This window comes from Ursus maritimus, unplaced genomic scaffold (assembly GCF_017311325.1).
Source record: "Ursus maritimus isolate PB19 unplaced genomic scaffold, ASM1731132v1 scaffold_32, whole genome shotgun sequence".
Lineage (NCBI taxonomy): Eukaryota > Metazoa > Chordata > Mammalia > Carnivora > Ursidae > Ursus > Ursus maritimus.
Window position 1 is genome coordinate 22,870,772 of NW_024425786.1, and position 25,299 is coordinate 22,896,070.

A 25,299-nucleotide genomic window follows, 5' to 3' on the forward strand; every position below is an offset into this window, starting at 1 on the left:
CCCTAGACTGTGGGTAAGTGGAGGCAAGTCTGACCCATCACGGTCCCCCCCCCAGCACCCAGCACAGGACCCAGCTCCAGGTGAGCGGGCTTCACACCATCTCTGGGGAGACATCAGGGTACTTACGTGGTCCGTGACCGGTGATCAGAAACAGTGCTGGGTCATGATACTGTAGCTGGACGTGGCCCCTGTGAGTTTCTGGAATGAATGAATGCTGCACGCGTGCGTGCATGCGTATGTGTCTGTGTGCATGCTTGCATTTTGCGGGAAACGGAGGCAAGCCCCCAGCCCTGCCTACACCACATTTTAAGAACCACATCAGCCAAAGTGAAGCGTGGTGCTGCTTTATTGAAACTTCTTCCCCGTCACACACAAAGCAATTAAACAAGGGGGTGCCGGCGGGGAGCCTCTTCCACGGCCCTCTCCCTCTGAACCCCCCTCTCAGGCCCCAGAGAACCTGTCTCCATAGCCGTCTCATCTCCGCCTTGAGATCAGCTCCCTCAGCAAGCCCAGCCCACAGGGAAACAGGCGAAAGAGGGGGTGTGGGGACCCAAACCTTCCCTTCGGCCACCACCGCCACGCGCGCCCACAAAGAGTCGGCCTGCTTTGACCGAACACACACGTAAATTTGGTCCACAGACCACAGCCCACGGACCCGCCTGATGCCGGGGCTCAGTCACTGCTTAAGCATGAGCATTTGGCGGAACGGAGGCACCGCTGCCCAAGTTGGTGACAAATGGGCCACCGCTGTGGGATGGCGGCAGCTCGCTGCTGGAGACGACCGCGCCTGAGGCCGCCCTCGTCGTGGATCCCACATTGTGCAAAGACACTGACCGTGTGTGGCTGACAGCTGCTGACGATCGTCTGTCTTCAGCAAAACAATTGTGTGTTTGTCGGGACCGTTCGGTGATGGGAACACCTGTTATTTCCTGGAAGTAGCTGCCGGATGATGTTGGGCAACTGCTCCATTTTCATTTGCACTTGAAATTACTCAGCCTCTCGGAAGTACCAAATTGACCAGAGGGGGCAGCCAGTTATTGGATTCGCTTGAAGGGAATGGTTTGGGGCTAATTTGATTTTTATTGTTCTTATTGAATTTTATCCCTGGTTTGAATTGACTGGTGGTTGGCTGTCCATAATTGTTGAAACCAGCAATGTGCAGGAATTGGACGGATGTGTTTGGCAGGGAGGACCCAGGGATGGTGACTTGGCTGCATTGCCCCGTGAGCGGACAGCTGTCCAAAACCAGGGCAAGTGACAGTGGCGGTCTGACCGAACCAGTTCCCTGCACCGAGGAGCGTGCTTTTCATTTCTCAGCCACGTGGTTACACGGGTCAAGTGGCAAGTTGTTTAACCAAACCCACTGAATTGGGAATGACGGATGGTTTAAACAAATGTTGGGGCCGATCCCAATAAGCCGAGAGTTGTTAGACCGAATTTCCGAGAGCCTCAGGGAGTCTTTCAGCCTGAAGTGGACCCAGTTGTGAGCATCTCCCAGGCCCCATGGGAAAAGCAGGCCAGCGAGGGGGACACAAGCGGGTTGTCCTGAAGTCAGCCGGGTGGTTCACCCGGGGCCACAAGGGCCACCAAAGCGGAGAAGCGGATTGCGAGACAGCTCCGCCCCTCCCAGCACTGGGGCTGGGGCCTGGCGGGCGTCACACCTCTGAGTAGGGGGGTGGTGCTGGGTCCCCCTCCGGAGTCTTGTACGGCAGAGACAGGGCTTCCTCGTAGGACGGCAGGACCACCTGGGAGTAACAGAGAGATGGGGGCTGAGGACCGGCCAGAAGGAACCAGGATTCCAACCTGGAGTCAACGGGCTCCAACCCCCAGCTCTGGCAAAATGGATAATGGTTATGACCAGCACACCTTGGGGACTTCCTCCGCTAGACACTGCATGGCCGAGACATGTGCAGTGTCTATTCCTACAGGGGACAGAATTGCCTCTGCCTGTCCAGTTTCAAGCCCCCTTGTGGTGTAAATGATGCACCATTTTCCCTGGGAAAAACTTCTCTGTCCACATGCTTTCAGAAGAATTGTTCCCACCCCTCAGATCCGGGGTAGGACATGAGACCTGAGTGTGGCCACTCAAAGTAGAACTTCACCCTCCCTGGCTAACATCATTGGTCTGGGGATAGACTTGTGACCCAAGCTGGTCGCTCAGACATGCTCCTGGGCCTTTCTGCTGGGGTTGCTGAGAGGGTGGGATGTCAACCTAGGGGTTTTGGCAGCCACTTTGCCACCACGAGGAAATGGCTGCCTGAAAATGGAGCCCACACTGAGGAAAACAGAGTCAAGCGAAGGAGAGGATGAGATCACATCCAGGTGTTACAACTCAGCCAGCCTCCATGAGCCAGACCTACATTGGACCTTCAAGTTTTGGGAGCTAATAAACCCTTTTTTCACGTAAGTCAGATTGAGTTGGGTTTCTGCCACTTGCAACCTAAAGAGTCTTGACTAGTACAATCCCCATCATACAGATGAGGAAAGTGACGCCAGAAATTTAAACCAGCTGCACTTTTCCCACCATGTGTCCAACGAGCTGCTTCTAAGTCCACCTCATCCCTCTGCCTAGGAGGCCCTTCCCCTTTCCCAGCTAACTCGTGTCAGCTGAAAGTCTAAGACTTGGTCAGGTGCCACCCGTTCCAGGAAGCCTTCCCTGATACCCCAGATGAGGCCAGGTACCTCCTCAATGCTCCCACTTCCCCCTTGCTGCACACTGCATTGCAATCAGATCTCTGTGTTTGGACTCAAAGTGGGCTCTACACTCCCCTAGGACGGGGTGGCATCTCCGTTTTCTTTGTACCCCCAGGGTTGGATACAATGCCAACAAAGAGTAAGAGGCAGAAGATGGTGAATGCATGAATGAGGGAATAGAATCCTAGACTATCCGAGTCGAAAGAGATCTTCACATTTCTTCTGCTCCCATCATCTCACAAGGGGAGAAACTGCAACCCAGGGAGGGAGAGAGACATGCCCCCGATGACACAGGGAGTGGCAGGGCTGGGACTGGACCCTCCCTCCCCCCGGCTCACCTTCTGCGGCATCTGGGAGCTGTTCCTCTCCTCGGCTGAGTTCATGTACTTCATGAATTTGTAGCATCTCCACACGCACTTGAACATGTAGACCTGGAGGAAGAGCCGGGGCAGACTGTGCTTTGCAGACCGGTCCCCTGCCCCAGCAGGCCTGGGACAGATGCTGGGCACTTCCTGGGCAGCCCTGCTCAGCCCGGAAGGCAGCGCCCGGCTGCTGCTGCTCAGCCCCCTGTCCTGGGGGAGGGGCGCCTCACCTGCCGGTCCCAGGTGTTCCAAGTAGTGCTCTTTCCACCGCCCCCCAGACCCTGCACAGAAGGGGGCTTTGGGGGCCATCTGGCCCCCCTCCAGCCTCCCTGGCAATGGTCCTGCCAATCATTCTTCTCCACCCCTGGGTCTGGAAGCTCACTGCCTCCTGAGACGGCAGGTGATGTAAGCAACTGCTTTCTCTTAGCACCGGATGCAAGCACTGGGGGGATTACCAGGGTGGGCAGTGAAGCCCCCAGGGGCCTGTTCAAGGAGCAACAGCCAACAGGTCTCTCTCTGCCCTCAAACTGCCCCCTAAGGAGGGAGGGTGGGTCCTGTCTTCTGGAAGTTCTCTTGTTTTATGGAACCCCATGATGGGGACTCAGAGGTGGCAGGAATAAATAAAATGAATTATAGAAGAGTGAAGTAGGAGGCAGGTGGAGGAGGATGGCCAGTAAGGCAGAGTGAGGAACAGAGAGAGAACTCCCCCCCCTCCGCCAGGGGGATAAAGAACGGGAGGGACAGGGGAGACAGAGCTGTGCGGTGGGCCAAGGGGAGTCGCTCTCCAGGAGAGTGTATGACGTCAAACGGCGCCCCCCCTGCCCCATGCTGGCTCCCCCAAGCCTTTAGGAAAGTTCTCGCTGCCCTTCACTAAAGCCCTTGCACTAAGCGCGTCCTTTGAGGGAAGGCTCGGAGGAGGGAAGTCCCGTTTCCAGGCTGGCATTGGGTGACGGCAGAGGCTGCTCGGGCCACAGTAAAAGGAGGCAGTGATGTCTGGTTACACCCCCACACACAGAAAGACTGAGAAGAAAATGCGCCCAAGGATCCGGGGTGCTGCTCTCTGAGTGGTGGTGGGTGGTGAGCTGACTGCCTTCTTTCTGCTCATCTGTAGTTTCCAAATTTCTACAGTGATCCTATGTTACTTTCACAATTAGACTAGAACACTCTTGAAAGCCCTTCCTTCTGATGCCCATCCACCCTGATGTTAAGTCGACATCAGCCTCCCTGGGGCTCTGGGACACAGGCCCCAGTGTTGGCCTCTACACCCCCATGAGGGTCCTTTGGGTATTTGGAGACTCCTTGAGTCACCTCTTTCCAAGCTGAATTGCCCTGGTTTCCTTGACTCGTTCAGGTGGCAGAGTGTTCTTACTCTCCACCCCCCTGGTTGTGCCGCTATTGACACTCTGCAGTCTGTCATATCTCTCTAAGAATGGGGACCTGACATGGGACTCTATCTTCTGGGCCTAAGCACCTCAGAGAAGAATAAAACTATTCCCCTCCCTCCTTCACACCACCAAACCTCTAGTCATATAACCTCAGGACTCTTCTACGCTTTGGTGCCTGACTCACATAAAACTGTGACAGGGGCAAAACAATATTAATTCTGTCCCCTTCACAGATGAGACCCAAGGCCCAGAGAGAAGTGACTCGAAAGGCAACCACACAGCTAGCAAGGGGAGAGCTGGGACTCATATCCAAGATTTTCTGGATCTCATTTCAGACAGAGCTGCTCCTCCTTCCCTGGATCAGGGTCTCCCTGAGTTACACATCAAGTCCCTGACACCTGAACGCAGGCGGTCTTCACAGATCCCCTCCCTCTCAATGGGGTGTCCCCAAGAATCCAAAGTGGGGTCCAAGGAGCTGGTGTAGGAGGGCTGGAGGAAGGAGCCAAGAGCAGGGAGGGCAGCAGCAGAAGACAGTGGAAGACTTCCCTGCCTCCTAAGGGTCTGGCTGGGAGGGCCTGGGCAGCGCGGACTCCCCCCCTTCCCAGAGCCGCATGGGGAGCCCCTCACCTTCAGGATGAGGACAGCGATGAAGGCGATGGAGAAGATGACCATCATCTTGATGAACTGGCTGTGAGCCACGCCCTCCTGGCTGGGGAGGTAATTCTGCAACAGATTGGGGGCCCCATCAGCGCCTCTGCCCGCAAGGAAGTCTTCCAGTGCCCACACGTGGAGGAATGACACGGCGTGGCACAGACACGGTCCTGGCTGACCGCTGCCAGGGCCCTAAGTGGCAGGCGCAACCTACCATCAGCCCCCTGTGACAGGCGAGCAAACCAAGGCAAGCAGGTGCAGCGGATGTCCGCCCCGCTGGCTCTTACCTGGCCGGAGCCCCCGGCCCCCAGCTGCCTGGGCCCTTCTCGAGAGGCTGGGCTCACTGACAGACCCGCCCGGTCCTGACGTACATGGGAGGCACGCCCCAGCAGAGCCAGCAAGCCATCTTGGGAGGGGGCCCTCCTGACCTAGTCAAGCCCTTGGCATCCACAGCCCCATCCCCATCTCTGGGGAGACCTCACGAGAGACGCTGAGTGTGAATGGCCAAGCTGAGCCACTCCCAAATTGCCGGTCCTCGGAAACCGTGAGATAGCAACTGTGCATTGTTTCAAGTTCACGACGTTTGGGGAGAATTTGTTAGACCGCTCTCAAAAACGAGCACTATTTCTTTCTTTTTTTTTTTTTCTTTAGAGAAAGTTTTTATTTCTGCTTCTCTCAGTGTGTGTGTTTTTATGATGGACGTCCTCGCTTTCTTCAACTTTGATATTTCATTGATTCAAGAGTCTCATCACGCCTGAGGAGTACATATAGAATTGAAACATGAACTTCACAAAATCATTTACTGATTGCCCCAATAATTTCTAATGTTGGCAATGAGACTGTGGGCTGTGTTTAGTTTCTGTTACGCTTATAGACTCTTCAGAGCGAAATACTAAATCCAACATTAAACCCAAAGCACGCGATTATATCAAAGACGATGCCAAAGGCTCTATCCGAACAGTGACGTTATTTTTCAAGGTTGATGTGTGGGGAGAAGTCATGTAGGTAACAAGTGAGCCTGGAAATGACCCGTTTTTTTATGTATTGTACGTGTGTTGACTCATACAATGACACCACATTGCGGAAGGTAGGATAATTATACACTTCAGTGCTGTTCATTGGGAGATTTGCAAAAGTCTGAGGACGCCTCTTTATTAAAGGCCAGGCTGGTTATCATGATCAAGGGGTGTAGACAGAGGACCTGGAAAAGTCATCTAATCCTCTTTAGTTATATGGGGTAGTGCCCGAAAATTGTGCAGAGAAGCCTCGGGGCCATACCGAGAAGTGCTGAGCGCCCCTTTCTCCATGCATGAAAAATTCGTATTTCAGCAATGCAATTCACACACCAGGGCTCCCTCTGGGATCGGGCAAGGCCACCCTAAAATCACACGTCTGCCGGGCTTCCTCCCTTTGTCTCACATCCTGAGCTCCCCATCTAGGGAACGCAGCCTAGGCACGGAGGCTCAGAGAGGGGAAGCAGCTCGCTCAAGGCCACGCAGCCCATGATGGGGACGGGCCCCCGGCCCACACTCACCATGTGGTTCATGGCCTTGAAGTTGAGATAGGTAGGTACCTCCATGTAGGAGCTGCAGAGGGTCAGGACGCTCAAGCAGAAGTCCAGCAGCTGCAGGGTCATCAGCGGGACCTTGGAGGGACCCTCGGGAGGGCAAAGGCAGGAGGAAGGAGACACATCAGCCATGAAGCCCTAAGCCAGAGGTCCCCGTGCTGTGGGGCCTTTCCAGACCACGGGACCCAGAAAGAAATGGATGCCCGTTTTTCAGACATTCCCACCAAGGGCCGGCGGCAGGACCTGGCCTCCGACCAGGGTCTCCTGATGCCCAGCCCGGGGCCAGCAACTCAGTCTCCTCCAGGACAACAGTTAGGGAAAGTCCGAAAAGTAACTTTCGGGGAGCCGAGTCACGTATTGGCACCTCGGTCACGGGCATCCGCCCTGTGGACGCTCATTGTCGGCTTTAATCAACTTTATCTTCCTTCCTTCCACTTGGTTCCAGAGGGACAGAGCAGGGGCTGGGCACGGAAATGGGCACGCGCCCTTCCCTGCAGTGTAAACTCACGCGTGGCTGATATGAGCCGAGTGCCCACAACGCGCTGACCACCCTGTGCACACCTTCCTCACGGAATGCCCCCAACACGCGGGGATGGCGAGCCCTCGCGGGCACATCTCACAGAGGAAGAAAGCTGGTGTGATTTGATGGGGCTCAGGCTCGTCAACAAGGGAGGGGCCCCAGGGGACAGAGCCCCCGCCACCTCCCCAGGCGGGCCGGCTGGGGGGCATGGGACAGGGCTGGGTACTTACAACCCGGCTGCTCCGGGACGCGAACTTGAGGTAGGCGGGCAGCTCGATGTAGGAGCCCAGCAGGGTGAGCAGACACAGCAGGAAGTCCATGATTTGTAGGGACAAGAAGGGAAGCACGTACTTCTCCCGGTTCTAGAAGAGAGGCCCAGCACCGTCAGGGAGCCCCCCTCACCGGCAGCTCCCTCCCTCCCTGCGGAATATGGCCCTCTCCTGAATCATCCCCTCCCGGCTGGCCCGAGGTCGTTCTATGTGGACCCACATGCCTTCCTCTGAGGGAGGCTCTGGGATGGGGAGAAGGTAAGACCCAGGCCGCGAGTGCCAGGCGTCTTGGTGTCCCAGGAGACACGGGGAAGTGTCCCCATATATAGAGATAAGTGCTCTCGGGCCTCCAGAAGCAGGGTTTCAAGAACCCAACTGGGAAGGGCTTTGTGTCCATTTTATGGATGGGAGGCATCAGAGAGGACTTCCTAGAGGTGGGGACACTGAGGCTAGATCTGGAAAGAACCATGAGGGACATGGGGAGGGTATTGGAGATAGAAGGGTCAACATAAGCAAAGGTCCGGTGTGGGGCAGGGAAGCCCACACGGCTTCCACGGTGGGACCCTCCTTGGTGTGGACCACTCTTGGGGTGTTCGGTCAGGGTAGGAGGCCCTGGGAGGCCGAGGCTGAAGGTCCTCTCCTTCAACTTCAAGCGAGTAACTACTATGACCAGTATGAGTGCACATGAACCCACCATTGGGGACAAAATCACAGAAGGGGTGGTTTTGTGGTTTCTCACGTGGCTGTCTAAAATCACTCAGGAGGCCCCCGGAATAGCCGAGACTCAAACTCAGGGCCTTCTGGGACACCCTGGTCCACTTTTCTAGCTGGACCACGCACCTTGCTACACGAGGACCCGGGACCCACCCTGCACAAGGTACAATCACTCCCTGGGGCCCAGAGCTTCCGCAAGGGTGCTGTTCGCTGAGGGAGGGATGGGGGCAGTGCGGGCAAGGTGGACGCATTCCAAAGCAGCCCCCCATCCTTCCTTGCCCCACTCTGCCTGCGAGTGCCAGGGCACCGGCTCCCCGAGGACGATGCCCTTGCTGGGTCCTGCTCCGGTGGCTGCGCGGTGAGGCCCCGGCTTCCTGCCGCCTGGGGGCCAAGGGACGCACCGGTTCCTCTTCACAGCCGGCTGAGCCACAGCCTGTCTCTCTCTCACCAGCGCGCTGGGTGGAACTGAGTCGGGTGCGTCTACGCTCCCCTAGCTCTGGTTCCTCTCCTTGTTTACGAAACCCGTTTTTCCCCCTCTCCCCACGCCTCCAAATGACCCTTCCTCTTTTCTCTGTCCACATTCCCTGCTTGCATTTACAGCTTCCGAGCGTGTGGGTCACCAGCTACTACAACCAAAGTACGCGCGGGCACACCCGCACCCTGGAGGGTACGCGTTAGCACGGAAGCAAGGCCTCCAGCCCGAGAAGTCTGGTATGGAAACGATGCTTTCCAAACTGTAAGCAAGCATGAAGAGCTCTAGGGTGCAACGAGGGGTCTCCCAAAATACCCACCTCCCGCCCTCTTGCCAGCCAGCGCTGCCCCCCCCCCACAGTGGGTGTGAATAGAAGAGGGGGCAGGAGGGTAGCTGGGGTCGTGGCCAGCCCCCAGGTCCTGACACCCACTCGCCTGCCCCGACCGAGCCCTCACCTTGACCACTCCGATCAGCAGGCCCAAGCTGATGACAAAGAGCATGGCGATGAGCAGGAAGCTGGAGACCAGGTTGGCTGAAAGGCAAGGGAGAACGGTGAGGGGCCCAGGGGTGCCCCGGCACCCCCACGCAGGTTCCAAGGACCACAGTTTGGGAACCACTGGTGTGGGGGTTGTGACAGTGAGGCACAAGCCCAGGCCCCGCCCTCCTGCTGTCCTCAGTCTCGGGGGACTACAAAGAGAGCCCATAGAACATCTCGGGGAACACGGGGTGCAGGCTGGGAGGGCAGCCTGGGTCTGCTTTAGCCAGGGCAAGGCCAGGCAAGGCTTCTGAGGAGGTAACCTGTGAGCTGAGTGACCAGGAGTCCGGGCAGCTGAGACGGAACTGAGCTCCGTGTGGTGGGCCCGGCTGGAGCCGGGAGCGAGGGGCCAGAGCCAGCGAGGCCGGCAGGGGCGGGTCCCCCCGTGGGGAGTTTCTGTCTTACTCCAGGGTGGTGGGCACCCACTGACAGATGTAAGTAGGTCAGTCCTGCTGTCACCTTCCTAAGCCAGTTAGGTTTGCAAAGCACCTTCCTCTCTGCTCTCATACCTACAGGCTTGGGTGGGGCCAGGTCTCCATTTGCAGAGGAAAGACCTGTGGCTCAGAAGGGAAGAGGCAGGGCGTCAAACCCCAGCCAGTCTGCCCAGAGCCAGGGCCCCTCCCCGCACCTGCTCTCCCCATACCTGCCCCTCCCGCTCCCGAGTCCCCCAGACTTACCGAGCCTAAGGTAGCCCGTCTGCCACACCTTACAGGACCCCTTGCCATGGACCACCTCCACCGCGTGCTCGATGAACAGCAATACACTCATGATCTGGGGGCAGATGGAGCATCCGTCAGTCGGGCCCGCACAGTTCCTCCCCTGCCCCCTCCCACCCTGCTGATGGGCAGTCCGGGGTGGGGGGGCCTGTGAGGTTGATCCTGGAGGAGACAGCCGGAAGGCTGGGTCCACGCAGCATCCTGGATAAAGTGTGGCCTGTACAGATAGACAGCTCAAGCTCCTTCTTCCTTTTCCCAGCTGTGTGAGCTTGGGCAAGTTACTCAGCCTCTCTGTGCCTCAGTTTTCCCATCTGTAAAATGAGGAGAGTGTCTGTAGCTACCCAAGAGGGTTATTATGAGGAGTAAGTGAGGACGTCCCAGGAGAGCGCTTGGAACCACACCGGTGCTCAGTAAAACAATAACTGTGCCCACTGAAGGTCAAAGTTGGGGAGGGCCGAGAGCTCCCACCGGTAACTGGGCCGCTCTTCTGCACCCCCTTTTACGACAACAGGCTTTGGACATTATAGGATCTTAGTCACAGCATCCGAGCATCCTAGAGCCTCAGGTTCTTGGAATTACCAACACAGGCCTGGCAGCACCTGCCTGATCCGTGACTCCCCGGGGAGCCCTGTCAAGCCCATCCCCCATGGCCCCTCAAATTCTCCATCTGCAAAATGCAGATAATAATACCTGCCTTCTCGGGTTGTAGTGGGGCCAGATAGATTAATTCACTTAAAAGACCTATGCTCACTATTATGATCGCTATTATCCCCACTGGACTGTAGGTTCCAGGCAGGGAAGGCTTACGTCTCTCTTGTTCACTGCTCTAGCTACTGTATTGGATGGATGGGCGGACGGATGGGTGGATGGACAAACGAATATACCCCATCCAAATCCGATGCACCTGAGCGTTGTGGCCCTCGTGACATCGGGAGTCCAGCCACAAAACTGCAGTTTGAAAGGACCTCAGAGGTCACTACATCTGTGCCCTCCGCCGTCCAACGCGGGACTCCTGCGCCATGCAGCTTCTATGTAAATACTTCCAGCCAGGGGAACTCACAGTCTTCTGTGTGTCCATGCCCTTCCCCACCACCGCACACAATTCTCCAGGCACCGTCTGCCTGCACTGAGAATCACAAGACTATCTCCTTCCTTGTAGTGCATGCCCTACCTCTTTTAATATGGCCGAAGTTCACATTGGCTTTCTGGGAGGCCCTGCACTAGTAATTCATGCTTAGCTGACAGGCAACCAAACACCCACCATCTGTTTTCCTCTTGCTGGCTGCGTGGGGTTTTTTTTAGCTCAGACACAGGTCTCAGTTTGTCTTCCTGCCATGTTACGTTCTGTTCAAGGGGCACAAAGGGATAGCACAGAAGAGTGATGAAGAGCTGAGCTCCAGAGTCACACAGAGATGGACCTGAATCCAGGTCAGTATGCGACCTTGGGCAAGTCATTTCACCTCTCTGAGTTTTCTCATCTGGAAACTGGCGATTGCTGGAGTTAGCAAGGATTAAATTGCACTGTATTTGCAGGGCGCTGAGCCCGGGGCCTGCAGTGGGTGCTCAGCAAACACAATCCGCTTTTGGCTGCTGTGAGCTTACAAGGGGTGGCAGAATGGTACCAGGAGCAGGGTGCCGGGGGGAGGGGGGTAGAAAGCAAGCTCGCTCTAGCTGCCCCCTCTACCTGGTGCAGGGTGAACCAAAACAGGCTTTGTTTCATCAAAAAGCTTGAGAGCAGCTCCGAGCGGAAGGCAGATGCTGTGGGGGCTGTGGCTGACACCCACAGGAAACAGCCCCAAGAGAGAAAAGCTGCTTCCTCAGCCCCTGAAGCCTGGGGCTCCAGCCTTTCTCCTCCCCAATTTCACCTTTAATAAGGGAAAGAGGAAGGGAGGCAGATGGCACGTCCATCCGGACAGGACAGGGCATCCTGCGAGGGGGTGAGCTCCCCACCCCTGGGGGGATGCAAGCAGAGCACAGATAAGACGCAGCTGCACTTAGAAGGGCACATGAGTATCTACCAGGTGTGGCAAGAGAAGATTTTGGAAAGTCCCAAGAATCCAGAATTGTCTGAGATCTGGAACGAAGCTCAGAATCAGACAATCCCAAGCTCCAGTTGCTTGAAAGAGCCTCTGTCCACTTATTTTCTAAGCGCCCTCTGCTTGTTTGATAAGCTCAGAGAGGTTAGGTGGTTTGCCCAAGAACATACGGCAAGTTGGGGACAGAGTGGAGACTGGAGTCCAAGTCCCCCAGCGGTCTCCTGGAGCCTTCGCTCACACCCCACTCTCCAAAACACTTCAGAGCCCCCACTAGCCTGTACCCCAGACGGTGCGGATGTTTTGATCATACACCTTTGTCAGTGAAACCTTGTGAACACACTCCTCTACATTTCTTTCGAAATTATATGCACGTGCTACTGTTCTGGTTATTACAAACATCATAACACACACACACACACACACGCACACACACACACACACACAGATCCAGAAGTTAATAAAGAATAGAGTTGAAAAATTGGGGAATTCTAATACTGTCATCTCAGGCATCACCCCACTTCGGAGACCAGTGCCAACCCACAGCTGTCCCCAACCTCTCAATTCTGGCCCTAAACATCTCTCACAGCCCCACCACTGCGCCTGTGATCCTGCCATTAGCCTCCCAGTACCCACCTCCTACCTCCCCGCCCCCATATCCTATGACCCGGAGAAGGGGAGAGAAGGGGAGAGAAGGGGAGGGACCTTTGTACACCCTGACTAAGGTGAGCTAGCCTCACCATCCCAATGATCCTCCCAAACCCAGCGAAGGGACTGTTCTGAACTCCCACCCCCACTGCACAGACGAGGGGAGCGAGGCTCAGAGAGGTCCATTAACTTGCCTGTGGCCTCCAGCTGGTAACGGGTAGGGCCGGGATTCAAGCCCAGGCCAGTGGGCCCTAGATTTGATGCCCCCACTGTCCTTCCAGCACCTCCCAAGCTTCTGCCTCTGCCTGAAGCCTGCCCCCCTTCCCGCTCCCATGCCAGCGCCCTGGCAGAGTCAGAGGGGCACCACCCCTTCTCTCCCCACAGCTTCTTCCCAGGGCACCAGGTGCCAGAAGTAGCCCTCTTCTTGTAAAAACCGCCTGGGTTCACAACGAGGCTCAGCCTTTCCTGCATTTCTACCTTCTCAACAGTCCTGGAAGGGGAGGGAGAGAATTCTGTCCCCGTTTGCCAGATAAGAACACTGAGGCCCGTAGAAGCCAGGCACGAGCCCCGAGTCTCAGAGCCAGGCAACCTCAGAATCAGCCTCAGACCCTCTGCTGGCCCCTAACCTTCGGCAGAAGACACCAGCCTCAATCTGGGAGAAAGGAGTCTCAGCTCCCTAGGAGATGGGATGGAGAGGAACTGACATTTATTGAGTACCTACTGTGCGCTCAGACCCGCACACACAGGCTTACATCACAGTCTCCCAAAACCGTGCAAGAGAAGCAACATTTCCCCACTTTACAGATGAGAAAACAGAGGCTCAGAGAGGAGAACTCACGTGGCCCAGCAGGGATCTGAACCCTGGTGCCTATGGCCCGAGGTTCCGTGGCTCCACCCAGGGCTGAATGGGCCTAGCCCCTGGTCTTGCCAATCACCTGCCCACCCTCCCCAGGCAGCTCTGGACACCCCGCCCCGCCCCCACTCAGGCACTGGCAGCTGGGGCACGAGGCCACCCCCCTGCCTCATGGCTGTATAACCCTGGCCAGTTCCTGGCTCCGCCTTGCCCTCAGTTTACCTACTCTGGTCAATGAGGAGAGGCACCCCCATCTGCACCCAGGGCCACTGGGATGATTGAACTCTTGCAAACTATAGCATCTCACACCGAGGCCACCCAGGGTGGCCCACCCGGAGCTGCGCCCTGCCCATCAGGAGGCTCTCACTTCTCCACCCACGTCCCTAACCAAGAGCCTTTGTACTTCCAGGAAAGTACCTGGCTTACCTGCGGTGTATGCTGGGAGAGGCCCTGAGCCCCCCGGCGTCCAGATGTCCCAGGCCCCAGGACCTCACCTGCCCGTCACCCCACCCTCCTCCCCTCCAGTACCCACCAGGACAAACAGCTACATTTTCCAGTGACCCACGATCTCCCGGGACAGGCCAGGGCTCCTCTCCTCCCACAAGCCCAGGAGACAGCAGCCACTCACCGCCCTCCCCCCCAGTACAGTGTCACTCACTGCCTTCCCTCTTCAGCAGCAAGGTCGTGCAGAGTAGAGCTGGGGTGTGTGGGTTGAGTGGTCCTGGGCCCAACCCAAGCTCTGTGTCCCTGAGCAAGCCACTAACCTCTCTGAGCCTGTCTCCTCATCTGGGAAATGGGCACAATAACCAGACCCGCCTCGCAGGATTGCTGTCAGTTCAAAAGACACGTTAGCATAGAGCCAGGCATACAGCAAGTGCTCCGTAAATGAACACTTTCGGGCAGCATTCATTAATCTGTGTAGGTATCCTTTCACTCCTTCTGTTCGTTCATCCAGGAAATACTCCGGAGCACATGTGGGCTCCAGGCCCTGTCCAGAGAACTGACCCTGCTCTGGCCTGCAGGTGTCATGGTCCCCGGGGGAAACCACGGGTGACCAGTGTGTTCAGAGTCACAACAAGGGGCGTGCAGAAGGCTATGAGGCCCTGATGAGGGAGTGATTTCCCCCATCCGGAAAACTCAGGGAATGTTGCACAATAGGAAAAGTTTGAGCAGGGTTTTGAAGGATAAGTAGGAGTTTACCAACAGAGATGAGAAAAGGCATTTCCGGGAGAAGGAACACCATATGCAGAGGCCCAGAGGCTGCCAGAGCAGATCCAGGGAAGTCCGTGGGCAGGAATGTACCTCCCCGAGAGAGCGGATGTTACCAGCGCGCAAGCGAGACCCAGGGCGACGAAGGGACCAGCTCAAGTTCATGTGGGAAGTTGGCTGCAGAGCTAGAATCGGCCTCGGTCCTGACGACAGTGGTCAGACAACAAGACCACATCGGTGCTGACCATGCTCTGCCCACCCCGCCGTCACCCCTACTCTCCATTCCCCTTTTGTACCTCTTCCCTCTGCTTCTTCCCGGTTTCAGTTCCCATTCCCATGCCCAGCCCGTCCCTTCTTTCTCAATAACGAACACAACCTCCCGCAGCCCCGCAGTGGGGGAAGTCGGGAGAATTTCTATATGTTTGTCTGGCGGTTCTGAGGGGCAACCAACAGCTTGAGCCGAACTAGAGGCGGCCAAATCAGGGACGGTGGCAGGAATGGGGGCACTGCTGAACGTGGCCGGGCCATCATGCTGGCGATGCCCCGGCTGAATGTCGCGGACAAAATGCTGGCCGGGTGGGGCTGACGGGGGCGATGGTGCTGGGAGGTGGGGACTGGCTGCCATGTGGCTGGGTTTGGCATGGTGGTGACGGTGATGATGACACGGGCAGCGGGAATAGAGGTGACCAAGGCTGTGGCAGGGTGATCGATGGTGATAGACTGAACCCCGGCGGGCATGCTGGGAAGTGGTAATTGACTGCCGTGAGAATTGGGCCATGACATTGCTGCTGATGTTGACGACCGTGGTGACATCTTGATATGATGGCGGTGATGACAATCATGGTGGTGGTGACACGAAATCCCCGAATCTGGGGCTCAAACACCATTCTCTAGTCCAAGAAGGTGGGCCCGCCCTCTTGGACCTCCTGGGGCTCGGGACTCCCCCCTTCAAAGCAGGTGGACAGAGCCCCACCCTCTGAGATGCCAGGGGGCACCAATTACAGAGACCCAGCCCTCGGTGAGCACCTACTAGGTGCCTGCCGGTGGGGGGCCCTTTCCTAGCCTTCTACTTTATTTGCTCCTGGTGAATCTCTGAGGTCAGATTGTCCCCCCACTGACATCGGAGGAGAGCAGGGGCGTGGGTGTGACTTGGCAGGGGTTGTGCAAGGAGCCAGGCCCGGGCACGTCCTCCACCCCTCCCCGACAGATAACGCAGTTTGCAAAATGGGAAGTGGGTCCCAAGTGCGCACCCCTTCCTGCCCCTCTCCCTTTTCAGGACCACTCCACCTGACCCTGTGTCCTCCGGCTCTAGTGGCCTTGCGACCCAAGGGCTGCTGCACACTTAAACCATTATCATCATCGTCGTCGTCCTCGTCTTCGTCATCATCATCACACCCTCCCTGAAGCTCACCCACCCACTCCGCTTTCCCTAGGGGCCCCTGGCTTGTCTGGGTGGAGGATGGGAGAAGAGAACCAGAGGCGTCAACGTCAAGAGGAAGCTCTCCTCCCCCACCCTCTCCTCTGCCACCCCATACTTCCTGTGGAGGCTTATCAAGGCAAGTGGGTGGGGGCCATTCCCCCACAGCATTCTCTCCCCAGCCACCTCGCCAGCCAACCCCAGATATCATCGGCCGGGCCCTCCCAGAGGAGCTCGGGCTCAGCTGAGGCCCCGGCCAAGCTCCCCCCACCAAGGCTGCTGCCCTGCTGTCCTCCCTCCCACCCCCGTTCCCCCCACTGTTTGGCTCCACCTGGCCACTTTACCTCTCTGTGCCTCAGTTCCCTCATCTGTAGAACAGAGAGAAGGATCCACCCCCTGGCGAGGCTGCCTGTTGAGGAGCCAATGAGGTGACATGTGTCTGCTACCGAAGACGGACCCACTCAGAAAGACCCGCTGACCAGGAGAAGTGCTTGTGTGTGGACCCCAAATCACACGCCCCCCACGGCCATGGCCACTCTAGTTGTAACAGCCCCAAACTAGAGGCAACCCTCCCACAGATAGGCAAATACACGGTAATATGTTTGTGCAATGAAATACCACGGTGGGCGGTGGGGGGGTGAGCTGGCCGCACACAGTGTTGAGAGAAGGAAACCAGACACAAAGGAGCCCCTGCTCTGTAATCTCACTCCTGCCTAGTTATAGAACCTACGATGGAAGAGGCCAGTGGGGCAAGGGTGGTGATGCGGAGGGGGCACTAGGGACCTCTGGGTCTGGTCCTGTCCTATATCGCAGTCTGGATGGAGGTTACACGGGTGTGTTCACTTTGTAAAAAGTTCATCAAGATGTGTGCTTGTGGTATGTAAATGACGCATCAAGAAAAAGTTTGCGAAAGTAAAATAAGAGAGATTAGCCAGCCCCTACTCTGTGTTGGGCCCTGGAGATCACAAAGATAAATCAGGTTTCCAGGCCTCCAGGCCAGAAGACATGGTCCATGGGGCCCCAGGAGCTGGGAGTGGGGAGCCGCCCTGGGATGGGGGTGAATATTGGGAGTTGGGGATCCAGGGCTAGGGGCTCCAAGCAGTCAGTCTTGAAGTTTTCTCCCAAAGGGGCAGTGGGAAGGGTGTGTCAGGCAGAGGGAAGGGCAGGAGCAAAAGCAAAAGTGGGCAAGCCCCATTCAGGAAACTGCCAGAAGTTTCTCTTGGGGACTGTGACTTGGGGGTCGTCCACGTGCCAGGCACCCAGTTGGCCCCCAGGAAATGTTAGCTGCCGTCTGGCTGGGCTGGTGGAGGGATACAGGAGATGTGGGGGAACTGGTGGTTTCACAGGGGCGGTGGCTTTGGGACCAGCAGAGCCAGGAGAAAGAGCACTCCAGGCGGAAAGGACAGCTTGTCCAAAGGCGGGGAGCTCCCAGAGAACACGATTCAGATGGCGTGTGCCTCGGTTTATTGCCTTGTAGCGTACGAAGTGCCATGACATAAATAAAATCTTTAAAAGGGGTGGGGGGGTGGCGCCTGGGTGATGCAGTCAGTTAAACATCTGCCTTCGGCTCAGGTCATGATCCGGAGTCCTGGGAGCCTGCTTCTCCCTCTCCTTCTGCCCCCCCTCTCCTTCTCCCCCCCCACCCCCTCTTGTGCACTCTCTTTCTCACTTTCTCATTCTCAAATAAATAAATAAAATTTTTTAAAAAGAAGAAGGAGAAGTGCCATGACAGGAGAACTGCTTGGGGAGTAGCTCGCTCTGGTCCGTAGACAGCTCTGGCTGTCTGGGCAGAGACCCCCGACCCCGCACATGTGACAGCCCAGCAAGGCCCGCCCTCTGCCCTCTGCCCTCTGCCCTTCCAGACCGAGCCCCTCTGAAAGAAGATAGGATGGCAAGCGTTTCTGTGAAATTCCTGGCCCAGTGAATCCCAGGGGCCTCTGCCATTCAGTGATTGGTGGGGGGTCATCAAATCTCCCCTTATGGGGAGCCCCTCATGGGGGAGACTCAGAGTCATTCTCCAGACTTGGCCCAAACCCCCATCATCCTCCACTTCCTGAGTATCTGGGGAAACACCTTGCATCCAAACTATTCCCCAAAACCGTCAATTCCGTCTTCACCTTCGGAGCGAAGGCCCGCCATGATGGCTACTGCTATGACCACGGGGCACGCAGCAGAGGCCAGGGCCTCCTCAGACACGCGCAACTCTTCACCCTCACCTCAGCCTTGTGAGGCAAGTTCTGCTAGTCCCATTTTCTCCCCACTTTGCAGGTGAAGCTGAGACTGCGTCCCTGTGTGAGGGCTCCATGTTTCTATGAGCCAGGCCCCTGGATCTCACAGGTGACCCCGACCCCTGTCACTGCCAAGAAGTGTGCCCTCCCCACCACGGTCTGGTCGACGGGCCTCTCCAAACATCTTTTCTCCTCTGCCGAATGGGGGCTCCCGGGTTTGCTGCCATTTGTGGGGTGCTCATGGGGTGCTGGGTGTGAGCCTCGGAATGACCCTGCAATTCAGCGTCACTGGCCCCCGTGTGCCAGGGGAGGACGTTGAGGCTGGGGGTGGGGGAGGGAGGCCCTGGGCTCACAGCAGGGCTGTGGCTGGAAGGGCAGGGAGCCAGCACCCTCCCCGGCATAGCCTCATGCTCAGCTTCCTGCCTCGTTAGGGCTTCTGGCTTCTGCGGCCCCCTTCCCCATGAGAGACCAGCGCAGGCCTTGCAGTGAGCACAGAGTGAAGTCTGGGTTCCAGGCCCGCTGCCCTGGGCTCGAAAGAAAAGCCTCATTTCCTGGGGTGCTCGGGGTCAGGGGGGTGACCGAGAAGCGTCAGTGGCCCCCCAGACTCCACTCGCCAGTTGTGGGGGCCAGTCTGAATGGGAGGAATGGTGTCTCCCCTAGCTGTGGCCCTCTAACAGCAGTGGGTCTTTGCAACCCAGGTGATTCCTGAAGGCTGGGACCAGCACCCACGTCCCATTCCCAGAAGCCCCTTCCTTCCCTTCCCTCGGGCCTGAGAACCAGGAAGTGGGGAGAGGACGAGGCCCAGCCCGGGGTCTGGCCTAGCCTCACCCACCTCACAGGGCGAAGACATCCATCCCTCAGCCCTCCAGGCCTGGTGCCCCAGGAAATGTTTCCCTTTGCCCCCAGGGGACCTTGCGTGCAGGCCCCACTTGGTCCAGTGGGTCCAACGGTGTCCACACGTAGCTGTGTGGGTCTCCAGCAGTTTGTAAGTTAGAAGGTGGGGTGCACAACCCAGAGATGAGGAGCGTAACTCAGTTCCAACCAGGGCCCCCGGGCCGTGGCACTGGGGAGGGGCCCCCACTCCCGCCTCCCCCCCCCCCCCCGCGGCCTCTTCACACCTTCCAGAAGGGCACAGACTGAGGCCTTTCTGCCCTACATGGGGGCATCGGGCGTGAAGACAGAGGCTCTAACAGACTTTCATCCGGGACTTTCCCCACCTGGCAGTTGGGGCCTATTTTTAGGCCCTAAACAGATGAGCTTTCACAGGTGTGGTCTGCTCCCCCAGCCCACTCTGGGCCCTGGCCTGCAGCCCCTCACTCCGATGACGCCACGTCAGCTCAATACCTCAAAGCAGTCACCCTTGAGGCAGGGACTCCTGACCCCAGGTAGCAGATGAGGAAACTGAGGCCCAGACGGCATCACAAGTTAGCGATGGAGACGGTGCTCTGATTTCCAATCCCAAAATGGAGCAGAAAGAAGAACCCCTGGGAGTCTGGGAAGGACACATCAGGAGGGCTTCCTGGAGGAGGAAGCTTCCTGTGAGCTGGACCATAAAGAAGAAACAAAGACTGGCTGAGGGAAGTGCCTCCCAGACAGGCGGGCCACCCCAGCCCATGGGCCAGGTAAGGAATTCATTTGTTCGCTCACTGGCTCATTCCCCACACCTGTGTACTGGAGGCGGTGACCTAGGACAAGCCGCCGCCCCACCTCCCTGTGACCTGGACCAAGCCAGGAACCTTCCTGGGCCCCTGCTTTCTCATCTCTGAAAGGAGAGGATTGGACCAAGCAGACATCCATCCTTTGGGCTCCGAAGCCTGAAAGAAATGAGGAACTCGGTCCAGCCTCCCCCACCACATCTCACCGCCATCCTTCCCTAACCCCCAGCTCTACGGAACGAAGGTCTCAGTGTTCCAGACAGCACGGGGTCTTTCCCTTCCCCGAGGCTTTGCTCCAGCTGCTCCCTCCCCAGCAGCCCCAAGCACCGGCCCACTCATCCTCAGCACGCCCACACCGGCCTCCTCCAAGAAGCCGGTCCTGAATCCCCCGCCTCCACTCCGGGGCCTCCCCTCATCTGTGCGCCCGTGGGGTCCAGAGAAGCCACTCTCACGGCTCTCCTCAGGCCTGGATCCCCTGGAGGCACAGGCCACGGAGGTGCCAGGCCCGGACCCGGGCCCAGGGCTCGGCCCAGAAAATGAAAGCGTGTTGCAGAATTTCTCTGCATTAAGGACAGACAGACTCCTTTACATAAGAGAGGTTGCTCTCCTTTTTTTGTTTTGCCAATTTAAAAAGTAGTCCTGGAGTAAACAAATAAATAAACATTGGATTATAACCCAAAGTATAAAGTAAATATCCATGAGTTTCTACTGATGTAAATAATACAACAAATAAGGAGAACAGGTCAACCTTCCATGAGAAATTCCAAATATCTCAAATATTACACAGCTTGTCTGCCCTCAAGAAATAATTCTCCACTCCTTCAGTGACCTCTTCCAGAAAGGACAGTATGGAGGGTGGGGAGAGGGGCAGTGGGGAGGAACCTGACAAACACGACCTTCGCCAGGTGATCAAGGTCACCATCAACGGTGATAAGCCATGTCGGGAGTCCACGCTTTTGACAGGATGTGCTGAGAACGGCCCATCACCTCCGCCATCTCCCTCCCGGTAACACTTCATCCAAGGCCAACCAAGAGAAGACCATCAGACGAGTCCCCTTTGATGAATATTTGAGCAAATGTATGACCAGTACTCCTCCAAACTGTCAAGGTCACCCAAAACAGGGAAAATCTGAGGAACTGTCCCAGCCAAGAGGAACCTGAGGAAGCATGAGGATTAAATGTGACACGGTATCCTCGATGGGATCCTGAGACGGAGAAAAGCTGTTAGGGAAAAGCTGCGAAAATCGGAGTAAAGCGTGGGCTTGAGTTAGGCTGTTGAGGGGGATTCCGATTGTGAGAAATGTGACGTAAGATGCTCGCCCCCGGGCAAACCAGGTGAGGAACGTGCAGGAACTCCGTACTGTGCTCGCAATAGTTCTGTAAACCCAAAACCTTTCTAAAATTAAGTTTACTTTAGTATACACTCAGGGCGCTAAGTGGTTGTCTGTTGAGTGTCCAGCTCTTGATTTCGGCTCAGGTCATGATCTCAGGGTCGTTGGTACCAAGCGCCACACTGGGCTCCCTGCTCAGTGCAGAGCCGGCTTAAGATTCTCTCTCCCTCTCCTTCTGCCCCTCCCCCCGCTCATACTATAAATAAATACATACATACATAAATACATAAATAAAATCATCTTTAAAAAAAGGTAATACATGCTCATTATACCAAATACAGAGAATACAAGAGTATCGAAAAAATTAGAGCTTTCACGACCCTATAACCCAGAGACAGCCAGCATCAGCCTCCTTCCCTCCTTGGCAGGTGTAAGCTTTTCATCTGGGCAACACATTTCTAATGGAATTCTAGGCATCTTGGAGGGGAGAAGTGAGGGAAGGAGATATTTCTGGGCTAAAGGGTCTTCTGGGGAACCCCCCCCCCGCCATTGACTTAGGACGTACTTTGGGTTGTCAGACAAGCCAGGGCCAAAGAGGTCAATCTAAGAAAGTTCTCTGCGGGCGCCTGGGTGGCTCAGTCGATTAAGCGTCTGCCTTTGGCTCAGGTCATGATCCCAGAGTCCTGAGATTGAGCCCCACGTCAGGTGCCCTGCTCAGCAGGGAGTCTGCTTCTCCCTCCCTCTGCCTCTTCCCTGGCTTATGCTCTGTCTCTCTCTCTGTCTCCCTCAAATAAATGAATAAAATCATTTGAAAGAAAGAAAGAAAGATAGTTCTCTGACGCCCCTACACATGCAAGTTTGAGTCAGAAATCACCTGGGACCGAGGAAACCCTCTACACAAACCCAGCAGGACCTTGAGGGAGGCCCTCCAGCCCTTGGACACAGGAGGGTCCTCCCATCAGAACGTCCCCGATGACCGAAAAAGTGTAGCGCTGTCTTAGGACACCAAAGACCCAATTTAACCCTCCCCAGAGAGGCCAAGTCCAGGAATAGCTCTCACTGTGTAGTCGTCATCCATGACTGGCTCCAGATGACGACAATCATCTGGGCCATCGACACATCTGGACAGCAGCTTCTCTTTTTCCATCCAGATGTTAGAAACCCTGCCAGCACACCTGCCACCCAGCCCCTGCCCTTTCTGGGAAGGAACAGAGGCTTCTCCAGACGATGATCCCTCATTGCAACCAACCAAGGACCCCAGAGAGGACCGCCTCGGCCGGGCATACAGCCTCCGGGCTTCTCCTCTGTTCTCCTGCCTTCCGCTCTAGAACATCCCATGGCTCCCCATGGTTCACATTACAGACAGTGGTTCTCAACTGGGAGTGATTCTGTCCCCGGCGGACATTCGGCAATGTCTGGAGATATTTTTGGTTATCACAACTCAGGGGTTGTGCTACCAGCACCTTGTGGATAGAGGCCAACGATGTTGCTCAACCCCCTACAATGTGCACTTGGGTCCCTGCGACAAGGAATCCTCCAGCCCCAAACATCCATAGTGCCCTGCAGCGAAGGTCCAGACTCTTCAGCTTGTCTCTCTGAGCCCCTATCACCGCCTGCACCCCAAGCTGAAGCCTCCAGGTTGGTCTGGGTAGTGTCCCCTACGCAAGCCACCGTCCATCAGCCTCTACACTTAGCGCACCTGTTCCTCCCCGTCCATACTCCCCACAAGCAAACTCCACACGTCCACCAATGGCACCACCTCCAAGAAGGCTTCCCTGATCACTTGCCCACACTTTCTCCAGCTCTGTGGGCAGGCACTAATGTCACTTCACCAGGGACAGATGAGGACCTCAGACAGTGGGATCAAGAAGAAACTTCAAGAGTCACAAAGTCTATGCTGTGCGGGACAGCCGGGCCCAGGCAGCCTGCGTATGGACTCGGTCTGGCCAGCGCAGGGATATCTTTTTCACCTTGAATCAGTCACCGATACAGAAATATATCAGAAAATGTGAATAAAAGCCTGTGCTTCCTGCTTCTCTAAATGTCAGGAGAGCAGCTCCCGGGCCTGCATTCCTTGGTGGCGACAGCCAGTGGAAGCAGAGACCAGCTGCCAGAGAGACGCAGGCTGGGGCCCCCAGGTCAGCGCCGTCCGTCTGCCCCACCATGCTCACTTCTGCGACCTGTCTGGCCCGCAAACAGGGTGGAGCTGGAACCCTCTGAGCCAGTCCCCCTCCCCACCCGTCATCTTTACAAAGGGAACACTGAGGCCCAAAAGAGAAAGTCGTCCCAGGTCACACAGCCAATTAGTGGTAGAGCTGGGGTCAGGGCCCAGGGTCCCGCCTCCCACAGGGACACCTCCGCGTCCATCACTGTCCTTCGGAGAACATTCCACAATCTCAGAGCTTGAAGAGGCCCTAAGGATCTGGTGCGGGGACAGCCAAGGTGCCATTCCCATCTCTCAGGATCACTCTCACGCTGGCAGGGTCCAGGCAAGGCGACCTCTGAGCAGCTCCCAAAACCAGCCAGCGTTCTGGGGTCTGACAGCCGGACCCCGGCCGTTGCATGTGACGCACTCTGATAACAACCGCTCCCTCTGGTCAGGCGCTGCTCACGCGCCGTGTGGATAGGAACTCCCTTGCTCCGCACAGCAGACCTATCAGAGAGGTAGTACTATTCTCGGTGAGGAAACCGGGCTTCAGAGAGGTTAGGGAAGCAGCCCAAGGCTGCACAGCTAGGAAGCGGTGAGGCCAGGATTTGCACACAGGCGTGGACCCAGAGCCTGTGCTCTGAACGCTGAGGTGCACCGCCCCTCGGAAGGCCGGGGCCCCGGCCACAGCCCTACCTGCCCAGCCCCAGACAGGAAGCAGATGCAACCAGGCTTAAGCAGTTTACAGCAGCTCCCCCAGAATGCCAGATTCAGGCTAATTTTGAGGAAGGCCTTCTAGGCTCATGAGAGAACTGTTAAACACAGGCCCTGAGTCACCCCAGGAGGAAGGCACCTGGGTCTGGGGGAGCTGGGTGTGGCTCGGAGTTGTGTGGTGGGCCGCAGGGTGGGGGGTGGGGGGGTGGGAATGGGTCTGGGCAGGACTGAGCAGAGACCCCGACTTTCACCCACCGAGACAGAGCGGGGCGCCTCTGGCCCCAAGGGGCTGTGGTTCACCCAGAGTCACTGTGCATTCAAAGAAGACAGAGGCTCCACCCCGGGGCTGTGCATGCCAGCTTCCAGAGGGGAACCGCTGGGCTGCCCCCCTCCGGAGCGTGGGCCCGGCAAGCCATCCTACCCATTAGCACAAGATCTCAAGTCTTCTTTGGTGGAGAGAGGGCAGTGGCGTGCCAAGCTGTCAACCAAGAGGATCCAGCCCCCTCCCTTCCCACTAGGAGCGCAGGGGAGAGCCTCACCTTCCTCCCCGCCAGCGGCCCAGGCCCCCCGCAGGAAGAAGCAGGTCCGACTCCATAGCCTGGCAACAGTCCCAGCCCACAGTGCTGCAGGCATTCCTGCCTTCCACAGCCCTCTCCAGGCTGCTGTTCCATTTGAACCTTGTGGCTGCTATTTTTGTGCCATTTTACAGAGGCAGAAACTGAGTCTCGGGAGTCGTTGAGCTCCATTCGCTTGGAACAAGGCCCCTTCTCCCAGCCCTGCTCTACCCCGGCGGCGGCTGCAGGGCCCCTTCCCAGTTTGGCAGAGGGGGAGACTGAGGCCCAGAGCAGGGAGGAGATCTGTCCAGGGTCCCACGGGGAGGTGGTGGGTGGCGGTCCTCCCACTGTGGCGGGTGGTCCGTAGCTCGGGGCCCTCTTACACACGCGCGCACACACACACACATGCACACACGCACAGCCTCCCGCGTCCGCTCGCACACTCACCACGTGGTAGATGGCCAGGGCGGTGGTGGCGATGCGGACATTGAAGCAGCAGCAGGTCTGGCGGACAGCAGCGGTGCGGGGGGACATGGTGCCGCCGTCCCCTGCTCCTAGGCACTGACAGGGAGAGCGCAGCGCCCGGAGCAGGGCAGAAAAGGGGAAGCTGCCGGCTGCCCTCCTCA

General features: G+C 57.0%; 1 protein-coding gene across 1 annotated transcript; it reads right to left on the reverse strand.

The window, feature by feature from the left end:
- Positions 1 to 328: 328 nt before the first annotated feature.
- On the reverse strand, positions 329 to 25,299 carry LAPTM5 (lysosomal protein transmembrane 5). Its single transcript, XM_008694492.2, has 8 exons — positions 25,121 to 25,299; positions 9,847 to 9,940; positions 9,090 to 9,166; positions 7,410 to 7,541; positions 6,627 to 6,749; positions 5,069 to 5,164; positions 3,033 to 3,125; positions 329 to 1,745 (listed from the first exon to the last, which is right to left on the reverse strand). The coding sequence occupies exons 1-8, from the start codon at positions 25,205 to 25,207 to the stop codon at positions 1,656 to 1,658; spliced, it is 792 nt and encodes a 263-aa protein (XP_008692714.2). The 5' UTR covers positions 25,208 to 25,299; the 3' UTR covers positions 329 to 1,655.